This window comes from Panicum virgatum, chromosome 4K, assembly GCF_016808335.1.
Source record: "Panicum virgatum strain AP13 chromosome 4K, P.virgatum_v5, whole genome shotgun sequence".
Classification (NCBI taxonomy): Eukaryota; Viridiplantae; Streptophyta; class Magnoliopsida; order Poales; family Poaceae; genus Panicum; species Panicum virgatum.
The window spans coordinates 39,279,986-39,302,924 of NC_053139.1; the positions used below are offsets into that span (position 1 = coordinate 39,279,986).

The 22,939-nt window shown below is 46.2% G+C and overlaps 1 protein-coding gene across 1 annotated transcript; it reads left to right on the forward strand.

Annotated features, from left to right (window-relative positions):
• The first annotated feature begins 11,694 nt into the window (after positions 1 to 11,694).
• On the forward strand, positions 11,695 to 14,815 carry LOC120703945 (expansin-A16-like). The gene is made up of 3 exons (XM_039988155.1): positions 11,695 to 12,260; positions 13,230 to 13,551; positions 14,309 to 14,815. Exons 1-3 carry the CDS (start codon positions 12,098 to 12,100, stop codon positions 14,616 to 14,618), a joined length of 795 nt encoding a protein of 264 aa, XP_039844089.1. The 5' UTR covers positions 11,695 to 12,097; the 3' UTR covers positions 14,619 to 14,815.
• Positions 14,816 to 22,939: the final 8,124 nt, after the last annotated feature.

Below are 22,939 nucleotides of genomic sequence, written 5' to 3' on the forward strand. Positions count from 1 at the left end.
CTGGAATAGAAAAGGACTTAGTTGTAATTTCTAGAAAAATTTGGGGCATACTAAAAGGTGTGGGGGTTTATTTAGAATTAAGTTTATATGGTGGAAGGGTTTATTTTGAAAAATAATAAGAGATAGGGTTTATTTTGCAAAAAGCTAAAGAGTGGGAGGGTTCTTAAATGAATAGAAACAAAGGCAGGGGGGTATGGGTAAAATGGCCTGTCTTCTTCCTCCCCCTCGCTGAGAAACAGGGGAGGGGGCGGCGCAACGCCGGCGGCGCCCGGTCGAGTGGGGGAAAAACTTGCGGGGCCCGAGAGGGTTTGTTTCCCCCACTCGATTCGAGCGGAGACGGCCCGTGGTGGCGTGGCCACGGTGGTCGCGCGGAGATGGCCGGAGGTGGACGCGGAGGCGGTGTTGTGGGCTCGAGGAATGGACTCGAGGTGGTTGAAGGGGTCGTGGGGGTCGAGGAGGCTCTATCCTTGCCCTCACCTTGGGCGAAGACGTCTCGGGAAGGCGGCTCAATGGAGGCGGGCGGCGGCCGGCCTTGGAGCTTGGCGTGGCGGCACTGCATGGCTTGGGCGAGGGCTAGAGGCGGCGGTGGAGGTTGTGAGGATGCTGGGCGACGAGGTGGCCTATTTGTAGGCGCGGCGAGGCGGTGGAAGGGAGGGGCCTCGTTGGTGGTGGTCCGGCGAGTTGGGCGTTGCGCCTTAATGGCGTTTGGCCACTACCACGGCGTCGTGGAGCGGCGGCACGGGCGGCGAGGCGGCCACAAGACGACGAGACGTCTCGGGCAGGCACGAGCGGCGCGGCGAGCACCCGAGGCGCACAGGGACGCGCGTGGACTGGGAGCAGAGCGCGCGCGGCGAGTATCCCGAGCATGCGGAGTGCGTGCGCGTGTGCGCGCGTGGAGCAGGCGCTGGGCGTCCCTGGCGGCCGGCGTGGCGATGTGGGGCGCGTGGTGCGCGTCGAGGCAGGCGAGCGGTACGGCGGCTCAGCGAGGCGGGTGGCAGGGGCGGGCGGCGCGGCCACGCAGTGCGCGTGCGCACGCGTGGGCCGGGCGCGCGTCGAGGCAGCGAGGGGCTCTACGTGCTGGGGCATGCGCGTGCGCGTGGGCAGGCCGGGAGCGGGGCGCGCGCGTCCGCGTGGGCAGCGCCGAGGCAGGTGCACGCGCGGGCGTGGCCGGGGCGGCGCGGCGAGCGGGCTGCCCTGCAGCGCGCGGGGGAGGAGAGAGGGAAGCAAGGAGAGTGGGAGGGAGAAAAAGAAAAGAAAAAGGAAAAGGTAAAAAGAAAAGGGGAGGGAAAAAGAAAAAGAGGAAAAGAGAGAGTGAAAAGAGAGATCGCTCGGCGGATTCTGCGGCGGCGACCGCGGCCGGTCGCGCACGCGCGCCGGTCGGGCGTGGCGCACGGGACGAGAAGGAACAAGGAGACGGAACAGCGGTTGGATATCGGGACCAGGTTTTTGGGAGATCGGGAGATCGGGCGGGGAATGATTTTGAATGGACTGAGCTCAACGATTGAAAAGAGATTTTGAAATTACTTAGCGCGTGATTTGATTTGGTAAATATATGGTGCATAATTTTATTTGCTTATGTTTTATGGTCGAAGGCTCATACATTACTATTTACACTCAGGATCACAACAGTTCACCGGAGCGGGGCCTTCTTCATATCACCCTATGCCGCCACCAGGAGGATATCAAGGAGTTTTTTCCTATCCACCACCACCACCACCTCCAACAAAGGGTACGTACAATCATTTGTACGGAATTGCATTCCCTATTTAACATTGCTTTAAAAAAAGTTTTTTGTGATCCGTAGGGTGGTCTCAAGATAACGACGAAGTCTCCTTCGATGACTTTACATGGTTGTTTGCTACGCCTGCCCAGGACGATGATCCCAGCTTGCATACACCTCTGGCTCAGTTACACCGTCCTGCCAGAGACGTGAGGCCACCGCACCGTCATAGCTACCCTACAGATCACATACACGCACAACGTAAGAGAGGTCGGCACGGTAGTGGTGGTTAGTTGTTGCCACTTTTTTCTCTATTGTTATTATGGACCTGTCGTCTTGGTGTAGTCGTTGATCTTCTAAATGCATGAGACTGCGCTGATTAGTTCGAATTATGAGTTCAGAATGCTGCAAGTACGGGAACCGCCATTGTTTACAAACCAAAGGCACATTCTTTTTATTGTCTTTTATACGAATAGTATTACGACAAACCGAGAATTTTTTTTTCTGAATTTTTGGTGAAGCAAATGAGGGTCAGCGGTATCTGGGAGGCGGCCGCCCCGCTGTCGGGCGACCGGTCCTCCAGGCGCTTTTCTGCAAAAATTTTCGCAAAATTTTTGCAAAAAAGCCCCTGCCGCCCCGCAGCGGGGCGGCCAGGTCCCAGCCGCCCAACAGCGGGGCGGCCGGGGTATATTCCTGTAAATTTTGAAAACAAAATTATATTTTTGTAAAAAACAAAAATAAAAAATAAAAAATAAAAAAAACCGCCGCTGCCAAGGCTATATATCACTCGCGCGATAACCCCTTGGCCCATAGCCTGAAGACAATCTTATATGGGCTGTAGCAGTAAATTAGCCCAACAGGTCAGTGCAGCAATTAATACTAGAATATCTAAGTAGCTGCATGGGGAGGCGTGTCACGTGAGAAGGTGTAAGTGAATTTATTTTTATTATTGCTGTCAGTTGTAGAATATAGTATCTAGCCACTAGCTAGGCTATAGCCACACATGCATTTATATTTTCTATTTTTATTTCTTCTTCCCCGTAAGGAGCTTATCTTTTTTTACCTTTCCGTCTTTTCTTTTCTTTTTTATTCTTCTTCTCTTTGTTGACATGATTTTTTTTGTACATTATTTCCTTCCCTGTGTTACGATAGCTTTTTCTTCCATTTCCTTTCTTTCCTAGCAGTTATACTTACTTCTTCTTAGATCATATACATACGGTTCTAGTTATAAATTTATCTTCCTCTCTTCTATTTTTATTTTTTCTGTTCCTTTATACAGTTAGTGAAGAACGATAAATTATAGTATAAAACTATTTGTTTACATTTAAAAGCCAGCCATACTCAATTTATACTAATTTATTTGTCTTGTAGATTCATGAATTGGTGTCTGAAATGATCTAATTTTTTATATGCTACTTTGTTTAGCTCATGATGCTTACAAAAATATTTTTTTACAGTGTAGATGTATTTATCTTTATGTAATATGCGTCTAAATAATTTGTTCACAACGTCAAATTATTTGTTCGGTTTATAGATTAAATTGTTCCGTGATGTTGACTCATTTGTTCGTGATATGGTTTTTATTATTTATTCTATACAATTAAATGTTCGCGACGTGTAATATTTTGTTCATTATACATTATTATTTATTCGTTATTTTTAATTTTTTGTTCACAGAAATAATTATTTGTTTGTGTTGTTAAATTATTTGTTCCCATGATCCGAAATTATTTATTTATTATTATAGAAAATGTTTTTTAAAAATATCATCCAAATATAAGCAAGTGCGGTCTTGTTTTGAAGATCTTGTTATAAAAAATAATGGTGCAACTTAAATTTAATTTGGATACTTGATTTAATACTTATAGTTTTTTAGTTCTGAATTTGATGGCATGTGGGTGACATCATCTTTATTGTCTTTTTTCGGCATGTATACAAACAACCTCTCTCCTATTTAGATGGCACCCCGGTACTCAAATAATTAAATGGGCGGGTCCTTTGTTGTATTTTTCTGTATACATGTAAACAATCTCTCTCCTATTTAGATGGCACCACACCACTCAAACAATTAAATGGGCCGGCCCAATGAAATTATTGATGGTTTACCGAGCTGTCACCTGCAGCGCCACATGCACGTGATGCAGCTGGGCCTGCTCTTCTGATGGAGTGAGTCATATGGGCTGGCTTTGTTCTGAAGTTGGTTTTGTAAACTGACTTTGTGTGACACCGTAATTAACAGTCAAAGTTGTTACATTTTACTAGCGCTACTTTGGAGCACAAACCAAACAAGACCAATCACGATGGTTTCTTCACTGCCACATAAGCAACGGTGCTGATATGGCACCAGATTTATTGCGGAGGGAGGGATTGAGGAGGAAACCGTTTCTCATGCAAGAAACGGTGTTGGCGCTCCATCCAACGCAGCTGCGTGCTGGAGTTGCTGCCCTGCTCGCTGCCGCAGCCTGGAAAGAGCGCGTGAAAGGGGAGAGAAAGAGATCCCTAGAATTAATTATGGACCCACATGAAAACTCGATGCGTTGGATGCTCTAGTTTCTAAATAGAGTTTCTTTCTGAGACGGCAGCTATGGAAACCACCAACTATTTTCGGGATTGGGACTGCTCTCATACAGCCCACCCAAATTTACGATTGCAATAAATAAAACCTCTTTAAAAAAAGAGAGAGAAAAAAAAAAACCCTGCGATGGCGGATCGGTACGGGCCGACAGTCCTGGACCATGTCAAGAAACAGTACTCCTACGTACGCTCAGGCGGGGATTGCGTTGGATCAGGCAGGCGTATCTCGCCGCAGTCCGTGGCCACTAGCCAGGCACCGGCACAGACGCCAGCAATCACTCCCAACGTCAAGGACACACAAGCTTTCGCCTCGAACTGTCGTTCCCCTTTCTACAGTGCCACAAGGCGATTTGGAGGGTGACTCGTCTTCCCTCCATCGATCCGCCGGCCCCCTCTCCTCCGGCGTCCTCACCGGCGGCAGATATGAGAGGGGTGCCCGGCTCCTTGGCGGGAGGGTCTTGTATAGCTTTAGGCTTAGGTCTAGTAGCTCCTCTATCCCGCCGGCGTCTTCTATATCACTGGCTAGGGTTAGTCTACCTCGGTGTTTCTCCGGCGACGATGGCATCGGCGGCGGCGTCCCCGGCGAGATATGTACGAGGTTAGTCTTGGTCTTCCTCTTTGCGTTGGGGAAGGACCTTTTGTGCTCTCCCGTTGAGTTGGGGATGGAGCTTTTGTTTGCCCTCTGGGGGTTTGTCTTCCCCGCTGGCGGAGGCTTGTCGTCCTTGGCGACGGCGGCTGGTTCCGGCCTTTGTGCTTGGTCATGGGTGCTTCGACAGCTGCGGTTGGCTGGAGAGTGGATCGACCTCGACTTCCCCGCGGCACGAGTCGACGCGCGGGGTTCGATCCATGGTCGGAGGAGCTTGGGGTGTGTCCCCGGCCGACGTTCCTTCATCGGTGTTTCTATCCCGACCTTTGTGTCGGGTGGCTACTGCGGCTCCTTTCAAAGCTTCCATGAGATGGGGTTCCTCCAGATCTGGGGTCGCCTTGGAGCCTTCTTCTTCGGCGACGGCTGGCGACGGATCGACGGTGGCGGTCGTGGGAGGCTTCTGGTTCTTGGAGATTTCACAGGGTCCAGGGGGATCTTTTTGTAATTTGTGCTTTTCTCAAGGTCCTCTGTGTAAGTTGGTTGGACAGCTGTTCTTGTATCCTCCTGCGTATCTGTACTCGTATGCGTATTTGTACATTTTTCTTAACCAGTAATATAGGTACGTTTAATAAAAAAAAACGTCAAGGACACACACACACACTCACAACCTAATTGTGCTCTCTGTTCCAACGGAACGGAGTCCTCACTCACGCTCCTCTGGCCGTGTTTGTATTCGCTTATAATCCGATTGTGGATGGAAATAATCCACAATCCCACCCAAACGATCTGCTATTTTTCGCTTACCTGCGTCGCCACTTCTCCTGGAATCGTGAATACAAGTAAAATGGGATTCTCCCCACCGCGTCGCTGGAGTCGCGCACGCGAGAAGCGAGGGGATTTTCCTCTCCCTACCCCCGTCCCCGAGCTCGAGCCCCCACCCCCCGTCCAGCGCTCCTCCCCGAGCCCCTGGCCTCCCGTCCAGTGCTCCTCCCCGAGATCCGCCGCCGCCAACCCAGGCCCCTTCTGCGCTGTCCGCCAGACCGTCGGGGAGACGCGGCCCCTCGCGCGCGTGGCCCGGAGCGAGCTCAGAGCGCCGCGAGATCCCGCGCGCCTCGCACCGCTACGCGTCGGCATCGCCTTAGAATCGCTCCGCCGCCGCCCGTACGCCAGGTACGCACGCCGCCCTTCTTTTTCTTTTCTCCGAAGCAATGCCGCCGCCACCTGATTCGTGCCCTGTCCTCGCAAGACCAAGCATCGCCGGCCCTTCCGTCCCTCGAGAGAAAGCAGCGCCGGTGCCCCTGCCTTCTCCCCCAATAGGAGCAACACCCGCGGCCCTGTCCTCCCCTGACGTCGCCTCCCTCCGGATCCGCGGTGTCCTGCCCTCCCCTGCCTCCAGAGGTACGCCGCCACACTTTTTTTCCCTCCTGGAGCAGCACCGCCGGCCCATGACTGACGGCGCCACACTTTTTTCCCTCCTGGAGCAGCACCGCCTCCAGTAGCGCCAGCGACACTGACTGACGCCGGATCTACGCTGCCCACCCCTGCAGTGCGCCGCCGCCACCCCTGCCGTGCGCCACCGCCGCCTCCAAGGTACGCTGCCGCCCTTGTTGCTGGAATGTGGATTGGACCTGAGCATAGTTTATTTTTGAGCTATTTATGCTGGCATTATGACCTCTGGAGTAGCATGAGATGCAAAGATTTGTATGGGATTCCAGTTATTTTCTGCAATATGGGTAGATCTTCAGGAACATGAATTGTTAGTTGGAATTTTGATTAGGCAGCCATGCAGTTATTTAGCAATATTTTTTGGAAACTAAACAAGGCCTTAGTTTACTTTCTAACCAGCATGTGGATTGGACAGTAGTTGGTTGTACAATTTTTTTGGAATAATAGACCTTGTATGTTTAGATGCAAAAATCAGGAAAGGTTGTAGCAAAATGGGATTACTTTGCTGCCAAAGTTTTCAATGATATCTGATGCGAAGAAGTTCTTGCCCACAATCGCCCTCAACAATGTTTGAACAATGTGGGATATGTAAATCTGGTTCGGAAATTTTATGAATGAACCAAAAGGCCATACACTGAAGGGCAAATGAAGAACCGATGGGATGTACTGAAAAAAAGTATACACAATGGAAGACCTTAAACTTGAGAGCCACCGGATTGGGAAGGGATCCCAATACTGGTTGTATTGTTGTTGATGATGATTGGTGGAAGGAACAAGAAAATGTGAGCAAATTGTCTAATGAATGCATTAATATATTTTGTCGGCAAAGTTTCTATTCTTCAACAAATTGTCTAATGGATGCATTAATATATTTTGTAGGCCATGCCTGGATGTACTTCTAATTTCAGATTTTTACCATTTGAGCATGAGGACCAAATGAGAATAATGTTTGAAGCTGTTATAGTTACAAATGAGACCTCTTATGTTCCAACTGGGCATGTCAATGATGATGAAATTGGGGAGGGTGATGTTGCCGGTAATAATGTTGCTGGTAATGATGATGGAGAGATAGGTGGGATTGGAACTAATACAGAGAGGAGAGCAGGAAAAAGGGTTGCACATCACTCACCTAAGGGAAAGAAGAAGAAGACTTTCAGAGACCAATGCATGAAGCGTTTGGTTGAAGCATATGAGATTAAAGCTCAGAGTAGTAAACAGTCTGCTACTTCACAAGTTGTTGATCTTGTTAGAGATGAGATTGGAAGTATGTTGGAGCAAGTCATTAATGATGGGGCTGAGGAAGGGAGTGATGAACACTTCTATACTACACAACTTTTTACCAAGAAGGAGAACCGTGATGTCTTCATTACACTGAAGACACCAAATGGAAGGCTGAGTTGGCTAAGGAGGGCATGGGAGAACAGGAAGAAGCATTAGTGTGTTTTTTTATTGTCCTTAAGTTGGTTGTGTGAGACATTTTCCTTGCATCCTTAAGTTTGATGTGTGTGATACTGGAGTATTTGTTTCATAAGACATTTATCAGTTATGTTGTACCAATAAAAATTTGGCTTGCTAATTGTTACTTTTTACAGGCTTTCATTATCTATGAGTTCTTCTAGCTGTTCTAATGAATCTGGAGACACTTCTAAGTCTCAGAATGCCATGGTTGTGGATGAGTCTGATGATGACGACGACGATTTTATGGTAGCAATGGTTGCTTTGGAATGGATGGCATCAGGCAATCTGCACAAGAAGACAATACATAATTCTTCATTACCTGTCATGACCGGTATACAGTGGGTTGAGTTAACACTACAAAATCTAGTTGATTGCTATGACATGTTCAGAATGCGAAGGTCAGTTTTCTTACGGCTTCATGACACCTTGGTACAGAATTATGGATTGAAATCAAGCAGAGTATATTGTAGCAAGGAAGCCTTAGGAATGTTTTTATGGGCTTGTGGTGCACCTCAATCTTTTAGGCAATGCAGGAACAAGTTTCGTCGATCATTAGAAACTATCAGTAGAAAATTTACAGCAGTTCTTGATTCCATTATGAGATTAGCTTTTGATATTGTGAGGCCAAAAGATCCACATTTTGGTACAATCTATCATAGACTGCAAGAAGCAAGGTTCTGGCCGCATTTTGAAGATTGCATAGGTGCAATAGATGGTACTCATATACCGGTAACTGTGTCATTAAGTGAGCAACCCAAATACATTGGTCGCCATAAGTATGCCTCACAAAATGTGATGACGGTATGTGACTTTGATATGCGGTTCATATTTGTTGTCACCGGTTGGCCTGGTTCTATTCATGACACTCGTGTACTATTGGATACGCTAGTCACATACAAGGAGCAGTTTCCGCATCCTCCTCATGGTAAGAACAAGTTGCGGGCAATTTATTTTTCGATCAATAATTCCTCATTGCTACGTAACATGACATAAATTTGATATGCAGGAAAGTATTATCTTGTTGACTCTGGATACCCTAATAGAAAAGGATTTCTTGCACCCTACAAGGGACAAAGGTATCATGTTTCCAAATGGCGTCATGGTCACCAACCAGTGGGATTGAAAGAGGTGTTTAATCATGCACATTCATCCCTTAGAAATGTGATTGAGCGGTCATTTGGAGTTCTAAAGATGAAGTGGCGCATTCTCAAGAACTTGCCCAGTTATCCAGTTAACAAGCAGTCCAAGATTATAGTTGCTTGTATGGCCCTTCACAATTTCATTAGGGAATGTGACTTAGAAGATCCGCATTTTGAAGAAGACGTTGAAGATGATAGTCCTCATCCCACTTATGATGACGATGGTGGTACTGGAGATGATGTCGATATGAATGCATTTCGTGATGCGATCGCTACCGTTATGGTTTCGTGATTTAGTTTATAAATTAGTTGTATCCATCATTTATGTACTCAATGTTTAGAAATTAGTGCTGGTACATCTCTTGGGCTAATTGTGATATTAATCTATTTGACCTAATAGTAATATAATTATGTAGTCAAGATTGTAAAAAAATATAAGAATTATTGAATTCTGCTCGTATTTAGCAAACAAATGAGATATCCTCAGCCTCAAGGGTATTTCAGACTTTATACCACTCAGCTCAGAGAATCGGCTCAAAATAATCAGGATTGCCAAACACCCAGCATATTCAGACAGCCGATTCTCCAGACAGCTGGCTTATCTCAGAATCCTGATTCTCAGAAAAGCGAAGTCCAGAAAAGCGGAAACAAACAGGGCCTCTGTCTGCAGCTGCACACGTCGCCACTAGAAAACATGATGCCAATGGATTTTTTAGATTAACTGAAAACCTCGGTCTTGAACATTCACAGGTGAATGTCTACTGACTAAAAAAAATATCTGGCCACAAAACCAAAAACTTACGTGAGTACTTAGATTCTCCGAAAACTGGTTTTACGGTTGACCACGCAGAGCGCTCCACGCGGTCGACGCAGCTGCTGCCCGCGCACGTGGGGGCCGGTGGGCCACGCGCTACAGCTCCCTTCACGCCTCCCAGTTTCACTTCTTTATTCCATTTTTCCTTTTCTGTTCCGTCTTTTCTATTTCTTTTTAAGTTTTTCTGAATTTTCTTTTGCTAACTTTTGTGTGTTATATGTTTTTCTTGAAAAAAAATTTTGTTCCAGTTTTTTTTGTTTCCTGAATTTTTTTGTCTTGAAATTTTGTGTTCAAACTTTTATCTCCAAGTTCTCTGCTTGACATTCTTTTGCTCCGATTTTTTAGCTACATAATTTTTTCATATAGAAAATTTTTCAGATGTTTCTTTCAAAAATTTATCGCAAAATATTCTCATCCGACTTTTTATGGAATTTTTATATTTAGAATTTTTCTCTATCATATTTTGATACAAAACTAATCAATAAATTTTTCATTACACAAAATTGTTATATATTTGTATATAACATATGCTGATATATTGTTTGAGTGGAGTAGGGGAGCGAGACGACTAGGCTTCGACTAGGTGAGAGATGACATGAGGGACAGTGGCCTGTCAGCCTCCGCCGTGTTTGCCCTATTATGACGTCAATGATTAGGCGGATGCTATGAGCCGGAAAAAGAATGGTTGAATGGATCGCGGTCCCAAAATCGACTGTACAGAAGTCAAGTTACGGGCAACCGTAAACTAGTCCAGCCTCTTAGACTCTAAACTTCTAAACGAAGAATGCAAAAGATAAGAAAAAAAATAAGAAAGAAAGAAAAAGACTAAGCTTCGATCTTCTAAATTCTTCCTTCAACCTTTGCCTTGTCCTCATGTCGTAATAAAATTCTCACGTCATCGACTGTCTTCTTAAAAAACTCTTAACGTGAGGATCATTGACGATCTTGTGACTTTCGGTCAATTTGTGATCTAGAAATCGCACTGAGTCGATCTCTGAATTTGTCCATACAGATCGAGAGGTTCCCACGCTAACGCCTTCAACAGGAAAAATGATACTCGTGAGGATGCCAATGGATGAAATGCAATTCAGACAGGACTGCAAAGTCTGAACTCTGAACATTGCAATGGCCCTGTTTAGTTGAAGAAAAATTTTTTTGCAAAAGAATCTTGCTAATTTGAAGTACTAAATGAAGTCTATTTACAAAACTTTTTGCACAGATGGGTTGTAAATCGCGAGACGAATCTAATGATGCTAATTAATCCATAATTAGCGGATGGTTATTGTAGCATCACTGTTGCAAAATCATAGATTAAGTAGGCTCATTAGATTCGTCTCACGATTTACAGCCCATCCATGCAAAAAGTTTTGTAAATAGACTTCATTTAGTACTCCATGCATATGTCCAAACATTCGATGTGATGTTTTTTTTTGTGTTTACGGATTTATGGAGTGGGAACTAAACATGGCCAATATCTGAATCTCGATTCGAGGATGAACTGGATCAATCACTCCATCAACGAGATGCCGATGTGAGAAACCGCTACTTTGGGCTGTGTTTAGTTCGTCGGCGTGTAAACGCAAAAAAATTTTGCGATGGAATCATACCAATTTGAAATACTAAATAAAGTCTATTTACAAATTTTTTTACAGATGGGGTGTAAATCGCGAGACGAATCTAATGATACTAATTAATTCATGATTAATTAATAATTAGCGGATGGTTACTGTAGCATCACTGTTGCAAATCATAGATTAAGTAGATTCATTAGATTCGTCTCGTGATTTACAACCCATTCATACAAAAAATTTTATAAATAGATTTTATTTAGTACTTCAAATTAACAAAATTTCTTTATAAAATTTTGTGTTTTTGCGTTTACCGGTGACCTGATTTTCCGGGAGGGCGCCGGTGCAAAAGACAATTCTCCTCGCGGTCAGCCCTCTACTCCTGCCCCGTCTTCTCCCCGGTCAGGTCAGGGCAAGGTCCTCAAAAGGGCAGCCGCCGCGGCTGCTCCCTCCTGATTCCTGACCCACACTGCTGCAAATCCCAATAAAGCCTGTGCAGAAAGGAAGCGGGCGGGCGGGCAAAAGCGGCCTCGCCTTCCCTCTCCCTCCCCCTTCTCCCACAACCCGCCGGTCCTCGCCTGGTGCCCAGCTCTGTCACCTTTGACTCCCCCCATTCCGGTCTCCTCCCCTCCCATCACCGGCTACGCACACTGCACGTTTCAGTTCAGACAGTCCAAGAACACCTCCAAGAAAGGCTCTTCATTCTCCCCTCTCGCCGTTGCTCTCGTCTCATCTCGCGGCGTCCAGAAGCGGCTCCGGTCGATCACCGGACCAAGGGAGGGAGGCGGCACGATGGGGTCGCTGCCTCTGCTCTTGCTGCTGCTGCTGCTGCTGCTAGTCCTCTCCGGCGCCGGCTTCGGCGGCGGCGTACGGCTCGGCGGCGGTGGCTACGAGGACTGGAGGCTCGGCACCGCCACCTACGTCAAGGAGTTCCAGCCGCACCCGCTCAACGACGGTACGCGCCTCTTGCGTTTCCTCACCACCGTATTCGTACCAGCAGCAATGTAGCTTCAGGGAAGCCAGCAGTGTCAATCAGTGAGTTCTTCCTCACCCTTCTCCCCCTGCCGGCCTTTCTGCATTTCCGCGAGTGGGCTGCGGACGCTTCCCCATTTTTCGCTGAAAATAATGGAGAAGGTGAATGCCGTCTGCGAACACGAATCGATGGGCAAGGAGGAGATTGTGCTTAGTGATGTGCAGAATGCAGATCCCGGCGAGTTGGTTGGCGAGAAACTGATACGGAGAAGTAGCAGAGGGGGAGATTCAGGGATGGAACGTGGAACTTAACTTCCTCCCCTTCCTTCAGAAAGATTCGAGTGATTCTTGGCTTTGGACATCCCGAGCATGTTCAGGAGTAGTACTCCTAGCAGATGAGAGCAGCACTGTCTTAGTGTCTTGATTTGTGAAAGGTACTGCGGCACTAATGCTGTCCCTGTCAGGTGTCAGCCAAAAGAAAATGGGATTTGAAAATTTGTGACCTTTGAGAAAGCTGTAGTTGAGGCACATTGAATGGGTGCTTCGACAAGTTATAATTTATGTAGGCAAGCACGTACAAGTACAGCTAGTACAGTGTGAGGTTTTCTTTATTATCCTGTTACTGTCTACACAGCTCATGGAGAGTGAGTAAATTCTATCATGACTATAGTATTGGCAGGCAATTCATTCATTGCAACTGCTCTTGAAAGATTGGCTTTTGATCCAGGCTAAACGCCCGTTTGGAACGCCATAATTTCACAGCGATTTTTTTTTGCTTCAAACATTTCAATTCTCACAAAATTCAGAAAATGGGAACCCTTTTGTTTGGAAAAGGTGGGGGGGGGGGGACTAGATTCTGGATCCAAGAATTTCCATCTCTGCATCGCTTTCTGTTCTCTCTCTTTGCTGAACTACATGCGGAAAGAAGTCAAGCTGCAGTGGTTTCCTGCAGGTGGCGGCGCCTGCGGGTACGGCGACCTGGACATCTTCAGGTACGGGCGCTACACGGCGGGGCTGAGCGCGGCGCTGTTCGGGCGCGGCGGCGGCTGCGGCGGCTGCTACGAGCTCCGGTGCGTGAACCACATCCAGTGGTGCCTCCGGGGCAGCCCCACGGTGGTGGTGACGGCGACGGACTTCTGCCCCGCCAACATGGGCGTCGCCGACGAGGCCGGCGGCTGGTGCAACTTCCCCCGGGAGCACCTCGAGCTGTCGGAGGCCGCATTCCTCCGCGTCGCCAAGGCCAAGGCAGACATCGTGCCGGTGCAGTTCCGGAGGTACCTTACATGCCTCATCTTGATCTGCTCGCTGTTCCATTTTTCTTTCTTTGTCCAAGATTCACATTTTTGGCAGTAAAATACTACCCTGAAGAACCACGCATCGAAATTGCGTTAGCAATGCTACTTAATAGGAGAAAACAAACAAATTTCGAGAGAACCATGGAGCTGCTCGCTGCTCATTGGGTCTGTCTGTCCCGGCAAATTATCATACTTCAACTTGGTTGAGCCTGAATATGCAAAGCCATGGCACATGGCTTCGTTATCATTCTTGAGCAGCGCATGCCTTTTGCGAAAGCCCAGAATGATGTTGGATGATTAGAATTGGATCGTAGAATATGCGGTGGATGTCTCAAGCCACTTTGGAATGCTGGCCGATGGATAGGATTGTAGGAAGCGTCAGACTCTAGAAAGCACAGAGAAAAACATCAGCTTTCAGTCAGTGCCCGCTCCCTTTTCTGTTTTCAAATCTGACCTGTGCTGTCCATTATGAGCACCCTCCCCGTTTTCAGACAGATGCTATGAGTGTGTTCCAACTGCTGCAAGAGTATACAGCAAGTATCCTTTTTGTCTCAGAATACAAAATTAAGTTATCCTGCCACTAGCACCTACTCTACTGATAACATTATTTTTAAGTCTGAAAAAAAAGGCAATTCCACTATGATCGGCATTCGCCACCATAATCAAATGCTGCTTTATTCTTTTTTGTTTTCTGAATATGATGCAACTGAGCAGTTGGTGAATGTTGGTGACGCAGGGTGAGCTGCGACAGGGCGGGCGGCATGCGGTTCACGCTCACCGGCAGCGCGCACTTCCTGCAGGTGCTGATCACCAACGTGGCGGCCGACGGCGAGGTGGCCGCCGTGAAGGTGAAGGGGTCGAGGACCGGGTGGATCCCGATGGGGCGGAACTGGGGCCAGAACTGGCAGTGCGACGCCGACCTCCGCGGCCAGCCGCTGTCGTTCGAGGTCACCGGCGGGAGGGGCCGGACAGTCACCGCCTACAGCGTCGCGCCGGCGGACTGGATGTTCGCGCAGACGTTCGAGGGCAAGCAGTTCGCCGAGTAGACGCTGCCGTAAAACCTAGCGTCCGGCGGCGATTGTAAGTAGAGAATTATACGGTTGGGTTCTTGATGGTGTTTCATGTTTCGAGTTGTGACCCAAGAACATGAAATGTATTTTTGAGCAACAACATGAAATGTATTGGATGGCCAAAGAATTCCTATGCCACTATAAAATCTTTTGAAGAATTGTTTTCAAGAAAAGTGTCAATCCAGATATGTGCATTAAGACATCACGCCGTGCAACAAGCATTGGAGCTCAGCACTATAAAAGCAACAAGTGGTAAACTGGTAATGCAATGACAGTTCTGGCATGAAGTAAAAAAAAAAGTTACATGGTCCTACCTGTGAATGAGAGGACACTGAAACACCTGAACACCCCAAAAGAAATTGCTTTGCGTCCAAGCTCCATCCATTGATCGAACAGTGCAGGCTTTACAGGCCGGAAATACACATTTTTATGGCCTGAGAAACTGCAATGAGAGCATGGAGAAACGGCTGATCCACTATATTTACAAACAAGATAGCCTAGTGATTGTTTGAATTTTGGGACTACACAAAAGCATGCAATGTTTAAACAGGCAGGGTGCATTTCAAAAGCCTGTAATATATTACAAACTACTGCTGCGCTCCTCCAGTAGTGCATTTCAACACCACCTAAGGTATCAGCCTCCAAGCAAAAGCATTTTACCTGCTGGGAGTGAAAAAACAGAGGGACTAAGTTAGAGAGATCAAAATCTAGGAGAACAAAGCTGGTGGTTTTTGATTGACCCCGAAAAAAGACGGTCTAGTTACCATGCATTTTCATTTGACTTTGGAGGCCCCCTTCTTAATCTCTTAAACATAGGGCGAGAGGTATTATCCTCGGTTCGCGAGGAGGTGCATAAGTGCATTCAAGATCATCTGAAAGAATTCTTAAAAAAAATGCAGAAACGGGATTCAAGTTTATGCAAGATAATCAATTAAAAAACTTATGGGGTCTCAACTACAAAGTCCATACCATCGTCACTGCTGATTGTGTGCACTACTGGGGTGCCATTTGAAGAATTTTTTCCCTTGTTGATAGTTGCTGGGATACCCTGGACACTCTCCCAAACATGGTTTACTTCCATGGTTTTTACCATAAAAATTGCATTATACGGTCTCAGTTTTTAGTTACCTTCATATGTTGTTCATGTTGATTAGTCCTTTCAACCTCAATGTTCTCAGACCACGGTTCCTTTTTTGCTGCCTTTCCTTTCTGGGCAACCCTACTTTGCTCTTCATAACCAGATCTCTTCTCACCTACAACGATGGTGCCACGTCCCATTTTTTTCTTTGGAACCTCACATTTCCCATTGAAGGGTGGCATGTAGCAAAACCTGAAATTGAGATTGACAACGTATAAATATGCCCAAAAATATCAGAATAAATAGGTCAAGCATATTTACAAGCTTTATTGAGGCTATATATTGCATTTTGTTCTCTAGAGAAAATTATGTAACTGTAATGGTGCAAGAGTACTTCAAAGATAACTTGAATTGATCAATGACTTCCAAGCAATTCGTAGCCAAGAAATATGCAATGCCAAAATAAAAGCAGTAGATTTAATCATCTATGAGCATTGTCTATGGTAAATCATAAGAGAGCAGAAAATTGCTTTAAAAGCATGTAAAAGAAAAGGTATCACAAGTAAAAGTGTTCTAGTGCATCTAGTATGCATTTAGTATTTAAAAAACTCGTGATATAAAGGAGAGCACAATGACATAATTACAACATTTTTCTCAGCTATGTAGTCACTGCGTTCGGCAGGCTGGAGCTGGAATGGTGTGAAAGAAAAATACTGTTGGGCTGGCTGGAGTTGGAGCTGGTGACTGGAGTGGTGTGAGAGAAAAATACTGTTGGGCTGGAGCTGGAGCCAACAGCCGAACGGAGCATTCAACACTCTCCATTTACGACACTGTAGCACTGAACCCATTCATCCTTATCCTTGTAGTCCTGCCCCTCTTCTCTCTGGATGAAGTTAACTAGAGTGAAAAACACTTTCAAAAGAAAACATGATAGTATTTTCAGAATGATATAAATCATCTACATTGATAACTTAGTGTATAAATCATTTATCTCTTGATGCTTAAATAGAAGCAAGGATTGGAAAGAAACACCTGATCCATTAATGTTCTTTTTATACTTATATGAATATAAAAGCACAGAATTATCTAAAAATATTCCAGTATAATGAAAATATCAAATCCATACCACTTTGAGATTATCATATTTTGCATCCCAGTATTCATCCACTTTCCTACCAAGCCACTCCTCGAGTTTAGCATAAATCTCAGTCTTTAAATCCTTGTTTATTGTTGAGAACCCATGAATGGCCATCTTCTTCGTCCTGCAAAAGAAAAAGTTGATTCGATAGACACAACTGAACTTAACAGCACATTAAAAAACAATGTAAAGCCATGATATACAATGAGATCTGTAATATCTGCAACTCCTATTAGCCCACGTCCTGTATCCGCACTATGCTTTTGGCCTCCAACTCGTTTGTAAGGCTGAAAAATGAAAACACAATCAAAAGTTGAGGTGAAAAGATGTGTACATGTGAAGAGGTTAGATATCATACGACTATAATACTGTAGAATACAAAAGCCAAAGAGTGCAAATAGCATGCAACATAAAAGAAAAACTACAAATAAAAATGCTCAAGCTAATTCTGAAAATAAAGGTTACATTCGACATGTATTTCCCGTGCTCAACACAGGCTATGCTACAATTCACTTTCCAAGGCTACTGTAGCATGCACTGTGACTATTAATACTAGAATAGATAATCTCACCTCAATTAAACGACCATGCCAGTACAAAAAAATTCCGCAGTTCATTCTCTCACATTCTACCTTGCTCATCCCGAGAGTTAATACAATAGTCATTCCCATAATTTCACCAGACATAATAGAAGTGTTGTTAAGAGTCTTTGCCAAGGGGCGGCTTTTGACCTGCAAAGTTCAAAACCTAGCAAATAAAAACAAGAATGTAAATAGAACATAATGTAAAAACAAATATGCAACATGAACATTTACCAAAGACCCTTGGACAGAAATCTTCATACGAGGATTCAGGAACATAACTGTTGGAATATAAGTGAATTGCCTACCTCTCTCCATCAGCTTAAGTTTTTGGGTTGAATAGGTTGGTGCATGTGTAACATCCCAAAAATTCACGAAATTAAATCACGCACTAAATTTTTTCAAAAGTTTTTCGTCGTTGAGCTCAAATCATTTTTCCCGCCCGATCTCCCGATCTTCCGAAAAACCCGATCCCGACATCCGAATCCATCGCCGTCCCGTCTCCCTGTTCGCCCTTGACCCGCGCGTCACGCCCGACCGGCGCGCGTGCGCGTCCGGCCACAGTCGCCGCCGCGAATCTCTCTCTCTTTCTCTTTCTCTTTTTCCATTTTCTTTTTCCTTTTCTCTTTTCTTTTTCCTCCCCCTCTCTCTCCTTCCTCCCTCTCCTCTGCCGCGCGCCCCCGAGCGCCACTCAGCTCGCCGCCGCCCTTGCCCCACGCGCTGCCGCGCGCACCCCTGCTCCCGTCCACGCGCGCGTGTACGCACCCCTGCACGCCGAGCCCCTCGCCACTTCGACGCGCGCCTTGCCCACGCGTGCGCACGTGCACCGCGTGGCCGCGCCGCTCGCCTCGCCGCCCACCGATGACGGCCGCCCTGCCCGCCTGCCCACGCGCCGCGCGCGCAGCACGTGTTCCACGCGCCCCCAAGCCTCGCCTGATCGCCTCGCCGCTCGCGCCGCCGAGCCGCACTGTGGAGCAACAGCGCCGCCGCCTCGCTGCCCGAGCCCCGCTGCTCACGGGCAGGAACACAACAGCCGGCCCCCCTTCCTCCACGTGCTCGTCCTCTCTGCGCGTCCTTGTTGCCCGAACCATCGCGTCGCCGCCGCGAATCGCGCTGCCGCACGTCGCGACGACGAATGCCATTAAAGGCGCACCGCGCCGCTCGCCGGCCTCCACCGACGTCCCACCCCTCCACCGCCTCGCCACGCCTACAAATAGGCCCCGCCGCCGCCCACGGCCACCACAACCACCTCTGCCACCTCCAGCCCCACTAGCTCTGTAGTGCCGCCGCCGCGAGCTTCTCTGTCCACTACCGCCCGCTGCCGTGGAGGGCCGTCCACAAGCCACCACTGCCCAAGCTGAGCGGGGGAATCGACTCCACAGGGTCCCCTAGTGCTTTTCCCCCTCTCCTTGACCGCCGCCGCACCTCCGGGACGCCGGCTTAGGCCCGCCGCCGCCCGCCGTGGCCAGGCCACCTCGGACCGCCTTCGCCCGAGCTGCGATCGGGGATCGACCCCATGAGCCTTGCTGCCCCTTTTCCCCCTCCTCCCGGCCGCCCCCGAGGCCCAGGCCGCCGGCGAGGGCCACCGCCGGCGACCCCGCGCCGCTCCTCTGTTTTCCAGCGAGGGGAAGGGGAGGAAGAAAGGCAATTTTGCCTTTAGGCCCCTGCCTTTCCTTTTAATTCTTAAGAACCCTCCCACCTCTCAAGTGCTTTTACAAAAGAGACCTTCCTATTTTTCTTATTCACAAATAAACCCTTCCACCATATAAACTTAATACTAAATAAGCCCCTACACCTTTTAGTATGCCCCAAATATTTCTAGAAATTACAACTAAGTCCTTTTCTATTCCAAAACTATTTACAAATGAGCCCTGAATCCTTATTTAACCCTAAACCCCTCTTCGGCCTATCATTTCATGCGCCAAACAATCTCCGATCGATCTGAAACTTTACCACGCCAATCCTAACATAGTTTTGGCCATGCCATTAGGAAACCGTCCAAAAATATTACTCCTATCTCCATATCTTAATTGTTTCCGATTCAATCTCAATGATAAAACTTTTATTTCTTTTTCTTGATTGTGTGCTTGTTTGTATGCATCGTAGATCACGGCGTGAACGAGGGAGAACCCGTCGACGAGCAGTACTGTGAGCAAGTGAACGAGGACCAATTCTGCGACCCCGAACCCGAAGGACAGTACCTCGATCAGGACTTCCCGGAAGGCTTTGAGAACGGCAAGTTCAATTCCGCCCTTTGATGCATATTTTGTCCTAGTTTTTATAAACACAACCTATTGGCCTGTTTTATAAAATTGCATATGTTTTGCCTATTAAAAATATGGTTGGATAGCCACCCCTTGATTTGTTATAACCATTCCTTGACCACCTAGATTAATGTATGAATGTGATTTGTTTGGACGTTAATCGCTGCTAGAACACTTAGGACCTTATACACGGTACAACTTGTTTTATAAAGAAAATGCGTGAGTGTGTGTGGGAAGGGAAAACGTGGAATTTTCGAAAGATAAGTTTAGACAGGATGGATGGCACTTCTGTGTGAATTGCCAAATGGGGTGCTCGTGCCTGTGTGGTTGAGCAAGGAAGGAGGATATCCATCTTGTCACAATTAAGGACCGAGTTGGTGTGTCATCTCACCTAACTCCACTATCGTGCAAACCACTCGACCGTTGTATGGGCAATGGCTTAGCATAAACCCCACTAGTTAGTCTGATAGCCATCAGGAGGGCTGAGAGCAACGGGTGACTAAGGAGAAGGGATTAGCTCTGTGTGACTTATGCCCCGGTTAAAACCTCTGTGATAGGTCAATGATCCCTTGGTGGATCCCGTGATGGCTAGTTAGGTCTAGCTAAGGTGGGTAATGGCTTTGTTGGGATCTGCGCCGACACTAAGGTGATCGAGTTGCGGTACCCCGCTTGTGGGTAAAGTTGCACACCTCTGCAGAGTTAAAAATTTATTCGAATAGCCGTGCCCACGGTACTGGGCGAGTTACGGTGTGGTCACATAACTAGTGTTTCTTCTGGGAATGGATGGGTTAGCGTGAGTTGTTTTGGGAAAGTGTCCGGCAGTTGTGCCGTGTGCTACGGCGGATGAGGAGTCTGGTAGCAGTTTAAAACTTGGATCCTGTGTGGATCAACCCTACGTGTTACTCAGTGTAAGATAATGACTTTTGAAAACCCCTTTCTTTCAAATAAATCCATGCATAAAAATTAGCTTTCCGCATACTAAACCCTAGCCTTATCCTTGGTTTACCCTATGCATTATATTCTGTTTATACCCCCTCTGTGGGTGTGGTTGGACTTGCTGAGTACGTTTGTACTCACCCCATTCTTAATTTTTATAGAGGAAGATCCGGACTTCATTCCCGAAGACGTTGAGTAGTGGTTCCGTCCTGCACCCAACCTTGTCTGTGGATAGAGTCACCCGTAGGAAGTTCCGTATGGCGCAAGACTCTGATGACCCCCTCTTCATAGTTAATATCGTTGTATGGGTGTTAGTTGTTATCCTCGCGATAGTGGCGCTTCACTGCCCACTTCTGCGTAGAGTTGTACGGTGATGTACCATCTGATGTAATAAAAGTGTTATCAGCCACCTGGGACTGATATTGTATCACTTTTAAGTCTTCTCTTTTGAGGGGACGCTTCAGCATGCAACTCAATATGGTATCAAAGCTAGAGGTCTCGAGTTCAAATCCTGGTTAGCGCAATTAAATAAAATAATTGATGCTCGCTCCTATTCCACGTCTGAGGCCTGAGGGAGCCTCCACGTGAGAGGGAGTGTTGGAATATAAGTGAATTTCCCACCTCTCCCCCATTAGCTTAAGCTTTTGGGTTGAATTGGTTGGTGCATGCAACTCAATAATAACCTCCAAATAGGATTGAAGAGAATAATCCAAGGGCACCTATGAGTATGACATGAAAGAGATGTGATCCGATTGCAGAGGAAGAATCAACAATATGAAATTAAAAATCATTGCTGGTCATGACTTCTACAAAAGATAATGATTCAGTTCCTTCCAAATCACAATCATGTAAAATATTCTAAGTACTCAATATGACTGTGTGAGTAGGATTATCACTAAGTCCTCATAAGCTACCAGAAACCAAGCTTCCAAGAAGTATATTTACAAAACATCATAGCAATAGCAGCCCATTACAAAGCTATGGCGAATTACAAGTTACTGTAATGAAGTTGAAAGGTTATTGATGAAAAGTTATAGTCATACCTTGTTACTTAACTGTCCTTGACGTGATCTGACTCGTCTCGAACGGATTAGTATGTCTCCACGACCTTTGCGCATAGGATTTTCAGAAGACTTCCCAGAATGCCACTCCAAGGTGTAATTTGTGCCCCATTTATCTAAATTCCATATATAAATCTGAGTTCCAGTGTCTTGTTCACCAAAAAGCCCTATCTTTTCTCCAAGGTAGTACTTGGTAAAGGGTGAAAAATTCTTAATTGCATTCAGGTGATATTTTGCGGTAGCTTCAGACTGGATACTCAAATCAAATTCCATGTGTTGCCCTTCCTTCCGATATGTAACCACTGGGATCTCAACATTCTTCAACAAATCATCCAATGTCAACTTTAAAGATCCTCAAAAGAGTGATATACTAAAATAAAAGTAATAACTGGAACAATACTTACACCCTTTTCTTCATTAAAAGACTGCGATAAAAAGGCCACTGATCCGGAGGATGAAGTTTGGGTAAGCACCACTACATCTTTGCCAAGTTTCATAGCGCCCGTCTACAAATAGCATCCACATCCACAAAGCAGTAAAGTTGGCAATAACAATTCAAATTTTAGCATTAATGAAAAATGGAACTTTTTAACAGAGATAAAACTGTGCATGCAAAAATTTGGTCTATGCATGTATGATCAGCATGCAACCCATTCCTGTCAATGCCAACCAGGAATTCTCAAGTGGCCTCACCAAAAGTTGTTTGATGGCATTGCACGAATAACAAAAAAATATAGATTCCTATTCATTGTAGCTTACAGTGCAAAAAGGAGTATAGCAACTTGGAGCATAGCATTAGCATTGTTGAGAAAAACATAACTACAGTAATGCTGAAGGTTGTAGCATTGACAGCGTATTAAAGAAAAGCTTGGCAATCCTGAACAGCACAAAAGAACTCTCATTTACTCAACAGCGTTGTACATGCATATAAGCTCCTACGGACAAAACAGTTTGAACTAAATATTGCAAATAAGTCAGAAAAATCTTAATGGAACAAGTTACATTTAGAATTAGAATTGAAGGACCTTAGCGTTTGAAGAAAGTGATGTACCTTGAATCCAACTCCACATCTCCCAATCTTATCCGGGCATTGCTTATTCGGTCCCTTGTTGCCGAAAGATATCATTCTCATCATGTCATCATAGGTCATTCCATGACCATCATCAATTACACATAAGACAGGAACATATGTATCTTCTTTCTTCAAAAACATAGATTCTATGGAGATATCCAACCTTCA